This window comes from Puntigrus tetrazona, chromosome 22 (assembly GCF_018831695.1).
Source record: "Puntigrus tetrazona isolate hp1 chromosome 22, ASM1883169v1, whole genome shotgun sequence".
Taxonomy (NCBI): domain Eukaryota; kingdom Metazoa; phylum Chordata; class Actinopteri; order Cypriniformes; family Cyprinidae; genus Puntigrus; species Puntigrus tetrazona.
In genome coordinates this window covers 11,787,426-11,792,613 of record NC_056720.1, presented here as the reverse complement: position 1 = coordinate 11,792,613, position 5,188 = coordinate 11,787,426, and the positions used below count along the sequence as shown (strand labels likewise).

At 40.5% G+C, this 5,188-nt stretch overlaps 2 protein-coding genes across 2 annotated transcripts in view; both read right to left on the bottom strand.

The window, feature by feature from the left end:
* LOC122328196 (39S ribosomal protein L14, mitochondrial-like) overlaps positions 1-64 on the bottom strand; it is a gene marked incomplete at its 3' end in the record, with an annotated part of 616 nt that extends 552 nt beyond the window's left edge. The window contains exon 1 of the mRNA XM_043223904.1: positions 59-64. Within this exon, the coding sequence (XP_043079839.1) occupies positions 59-64 (6 nt within the window). The remainder of the gene's footprint in view (positions 1-58) is intronic.
* A 91-nt stretch (positions 65-155) lies between these two features.
* LOC122327862 (single-stranded DNA-binding protein 3-like) lies at positions 156-5,028 on the bottom strand. The gene is made up of 4 exons (XM_043223519.1): positions 4,671-5,028; positions 2,140-2,199; positions 897-963; positions 156-802 (listed from the first exon to the last, which is right to left on the bottom strand). Exons 1-4 carry the CDS (start codon positions 4,689-4,691, stop codon positions 636-638), a joined length of 315 nt encoding a protein of 104 aa, XP_043079454.1. The 5' UTR covers positions 4,692-5,028; the 3' UTR covers positions 156-635.
* Positions 5,029-5,188: the final 160 nt, after the last annotated feature.

Sequence of the window (5,188 nt, the reverse complement as noted above, 5' to 3'; positions counted from 1 at the left end):
TTTTATGTTTTGATATTTTGAAACCGCTAGTAATCAAACAGTTGATGTTCTTTTTGACTTTCATAGTATTTCTTTTCCTACTAAGGAAGTCAGTGATGACCAACAAGTGTTTGGTTCTTTGAAATTCGACAAAAAAATATAATAATTTGTGTTCGACATAAGAAAGAATCTTACACAGGTTTGGAACTACATGAAGTTGAGTAAATGAAAAATTTGAATTCTTGCCTGAACTATTCCTTTAAGTTCACAATTTGGGGAAAAATCTTTTTTTTCTTCTGCCGTGGGGCCGAAAATGCAGCAACTACACGCTGCAGGAATCCCTGCCCTTCATCCACTGTTGTCCGCAGCGGTGGGGATCCAACCAAACAGGTTGGGATACGATTGACACTATGCTAACGAAGTTCTGCTCAGGCAGACGGCGGCCCACCTGTCTGGTTGCCCGTGGGTGGAGGGCAAAGTGTGACAGAGGCTTTCAGGCCTGAGGCTGCTTCTTTCTAACCCGAGCTTTTGTTCTACGCTCTACCCAATTTGTCGAACAGATGCTGCACCAGCTGCCGATTTGTGCAGCACCTCGCTTGCCAAGAACGAGAAGGACAGAGAGAGAGAGAGATGGGGAGGAGGGGAGAACTCTGCTTTCAGCACAGGTGAATAAAGAGGAGTGACAGGGTTTCAGTAATGTGCGTTTGACTTGGGGCGACTACCAGAGGGTATATGAGCAGAAAGTCATGTTCTACCTGAGGACCCATGCCACCCATGCCCCTGGGAGGATTCATTCTCATTGGACCGCCCATGTTAGGATGTCCTGTAAAAATGAGATTATGAGAGTTATTACAAAGTTGATACTACATCCATCAGTCTACATGTAAATGGCTTTGTTGTTATGAACAAGATGCTACCTTGTGGTCTGGTTGGGTCCAAACTGTTTGGCAGGAGAGGTTGTGATCCTGGAACTCCTACAGGAGGCTGAAGAGGACATAAATGAAGGAAGGTCAGCAAAATACATGGGAAGTGTCCATCATGTTTACAATGGAGATTAGGACCAAATGGAAACAAATGGAACAAAGCAACTCTCTCGTCCTTTAATTTCAGTGGAAGTCTATTGGCATAAAGATATTAATTCCTTAACATTTTATACAGTTGGCTTTGAAACTCTTGACGCGTGATATCAAGTACTGCTACAGTACTTTGTTGATAACAAGGACTTTATATTAGAACACCAGAGACCAGAAATATGACACACTGACTTTGATGTAGCAGTCAGAAATCAATGAAATTTATAATGAGTAAAATTTATGTAAATAGAATGCAAAAGAAATCTATTTACACACATACATCATGTGATTTGCAAATATAATCAATTTAGATTAGCATTTCGGGGCATCATCGGCATGTACGAACGTCAGTCACATGCCTATGTATGCAGCTTCATTATTTCTATTCAGCTTTAATATTTCAACATTTAAATTTCAGTTAATTGCCATATTATTAGCCAACATTTCTAATTTTATCCATTTATATTTTATATACATTTCTATCTATTAAAAATAAACCAACAACAAAAAAACATTGGTTTCAGTTTTAGTTCAAATTAGATAATGCTCACAAATGAGTCATGTCATGTATAAAAACAACAAAAAGTAATCAGAAATGAAATTCCTTGACAAATGTCCAAAATGTCCTTTCTTTTTCCAAATAGTCCTTCCTTACAAATATTATCCTTTACTAATATCCTGATATTTCCAGGAATTTCTTGATTTTGGTGACCCTTAATTAAAGAAACAGTTCACTCAAACATGACATTTTTGTCATAATTTACATGTCTATCCAAACCTGTATACCTTTCTTTCTTTTTGAAGAATTTTAAAGAACCAAAGAGCTGTTTGACTTCCAAGGACTTCTATAGTAGGGAAAGAAATGCTACAGAAGTCAATGGAGACCATCAACTGCTTACCAGCAATATCTTATTTTACATTCAACATAAGAAAGAAACTCATACAGGGTTTGGAACAACACAAGGGTGAGTAAATGATGACAAAATGTTTTTTTTTTTTTTTGTACTGTCCCTTTAAGAGTGTGTACAAAACGAAATAAGTATTTGTATGCAATTTCAACAAGACGGAGTGACGATGTTCCCTCTACCTGATTTGGCATGCGAAGAGACGGCCGAGGTCCACCAGGGTACCGTGGAGACATAAAAGGCTAAAAGAAAAAGAAGAGGAAGAGAAAACAGACTTCATTAGCACCATGTTGCTCTATTTAAGAAGAAAGCGAGACCACTGTAAAGACCAGAATGAATGAGTGCAGCAGGCCAGGCTATAGCAGATGGAATGGACAGACAGATGCACGGAGAGCAGAAGCCAACGCAAGACGACATCAAATATGTACATTTGACATCTCTCCTTCTGTCCGTCAACACAGACTGCTCCCTCTCCGCTTTTTAAACGTGCACACACATACACTCTTGTGGTGTTTCGACGAACACTCAGGAGAGCATCAGGAAAGTCAGACCTCGAGCGGCTGCACTTAGACGCTTCTCAAGTGAAAGTCTGGTCAGGAAGGAAAGTGACCACAACAACCCAAACGAGGGCAGTATCGTGCCTGCGTCCTGACATACAAACCATTAGAGCCGTGTGGCTGCGCGTCTAGAGACGAAACCCGATGCCGCTTCTGTGGTCAAGGCCTGTGGGAAGCTCCCCGAGAGACTCTCGCCAACTTTTATGGCTCTGTTGAAACATGTCTGCNGTGTGTGTGTGTGTGTGTGTGTGTGTTATGCAGCTAATTGGAGTGTTTTTACCGTTGTAGGAAGATGTTGTACAACCATAGCGCTCTAATATTCAGCGTGTGTGTTTTTTCCTGGAGAAAGGAAGCGGAAGTGTCTTTGAGAGTTGATATATTTGTAGGTTTTGTGGGAATGCGCATGGTTTGGGTTTCTGCGCAGTCAGTGTGAGTTTGTATGCGTGTTTGTGAGGGCGCTGTGTGGCGGGAGGCTCTACAATATTAATGGGCTATTGATGGGGGGTGGGGTGAGGGCCAGGAGTGGAGGCCTATCTCCAAGAACAAGGAGGAGACTGAATTATTTATCCTGTTCGCAGGGAGTCGACTCTAGATGGAGGGGGTGGGGGTGGGTGTACAGGATACTTCACACTCCCCGGATAGAGAAACAGGGAGGATGAACCCAAAAAAAAAGAGAAGACAAAAGAGAAAAGGACCTTAGGGTATACGCCCAACAATGTACTTCTATTCCTGACAGCCCTGCTTTCAGTTGTAAAACAATAAAAATGTTTTTTTTATTTTAAATCATCATTACCGTTACAAACAGGGCTGGGCAATATATCGCACGATATATTCATGCGCATCTCGTCAGTAAAGCCAGGTTCTTTGAATAGCGGTAAATCTCCATCAGCTGTTTTCAAATGGAGCGACGGTTAATACACAGAGCTGGGCAGTATCGCGTTCATTATCGCAAATGAATCATCCACGAACCTGAACCCGATATTGCGTAGCTCGTCAATAGCCCATTACCAGCTTTACTGACGAGATGCGCACGAATATACGGTGAGATATATTGCCCAGTCCAAATTACAAACCTCTCTGACTTTTTATTTCTGTGAATCACAATAGTAGATATTCTGAATACTTGCGCCTTTCCATACAATTCTAATGAATGGGGAGCGAAGCTTTCAAACAGCAGAAAGGTTATAGTAAAGACACGAGTAATGTATAGTAATAATTAATAAATGTCGGTTAAGACAATAATGTTAAAAGCTTTCAAATAAATGCTGTTCCTCAGAATGCCCTATTCAACAAAAATCCTGAAAAGTGTCAAGAATCAGACCAATTCATGAACGAATCATTCAGTCCAGTTTTATGAACCAGATCAATTGATTCTTTGAAAAGATCAGATTTAAGCCATGTCACCTTTGATTTTAAAGCCCTTTATACGGTAGAGACTGTTTCAAGGCGTCTTCACAGTGTTAAAAAGGAAAGTAAACTTGAAAAACTCAAGATTCTGTTATAAAGCCGCTGCTGTGAGACAACTGTGTCAGGTTCAAAAGGATTTATTCATGAATCAGATACTGGTATTTCTTTTATGAACACTAGGGCAGCTATTACGATGTTCATTCAATAACAATTTAACCGCTGTATTTCTTTCTTAATCAAATTAACTTCAAATACAGCACAAGTGTTCAATGACTCGCTTTTGTCATACTTCTATGTTTCTTGTTTGTTCTTAGTAAAACTCCACTCCCATTTCAGTTCAATTCCATGGCAACATCGGCCAGCAAATTCTTTTAAAATGTCCACTTTTGAGATCCACAGATAGAAAAAAATCACACCGACATGAAACTGAAATTAACTTTCATTTTTGACTGAACTATCCCTTTAAATACGCAACCCTAACTAAAGCCCGTACATAGGACTCTCAAGTAAAACTCTGCTCTAGTTCTAGGAATGCGTGTTTCTATGTCTGTGTAAAGGAAGAGGACTTTAAAAATGCAGAGAATTATAAATAACCATGTAATTTACACCGTTCATCTTGCCCAAGTGACTTGCTGCCAGCGTCACCGACGGTTCTCGTGTGCAAGTGAGACCGTGTGTATACCGAGTGTGCGAGCAAGGACACCGTGGTAATGTGTGTGTGAGTGTGTGAGGGTTGCTGTGTGTCTTACCTGCCCGTGTGGTCCCATCATGGGGTTGCTGGTATTGTGTGGGGGAGGCTGTGCGTGTGGTGACGGCTGCGAGCCGGGAGGCCCCTTTAAGAGAGAAGAGGGAGATGAGAGATTCACAGACGGCCTTCCAGTGAGGCCTGCTGCTGCCGAAGCCCTTGCACAAACACACACGACTAACACTCAACACACAAACGCACTCGCTAGGTACTAAACACTGGTGAGGAAATCCAAAGCTAGTGTGTAGAGTTCGATGAACAATGGAATAGTTTTATGACAATCAAACAACCGATACTGCAAATATGGCTAAATTCTATAGAAAAATGTGTTTGAGACTAAGTAGTGAGTCTGCAAATTCATAACACCAACCACATAAGCTCAACGGCACCAAGGGACACTCAACAATCATAACAGAAAATCTTAATCACTACAAGTATGAATGTACTAATATCTAAACATTCATAACTAGATATTTATTTTCATATAAGGGATATATTTAACTATTATATTAAATATATATA

Coding starts and splice junctions, on each gene's coding strand:
- LOC122327862 (XM_043223519.1), bottom strand. CDS start 4,691: ATGATGGGACCACACGGGCAG. Junction 964..2,139: donor CTCTTCGCATGCCAAATCAG/GTAGAGGGAACA, acceptor TGTCCTCTTCAG/CCTCCTGTAGGAGTTCCAGG. Junction 803..896: donor GGACCCAACCAGACCACAAG/GTAGCATCTTGT, acceptor TCATTTTTACAG/GACATCCTAACATGGGCGGT.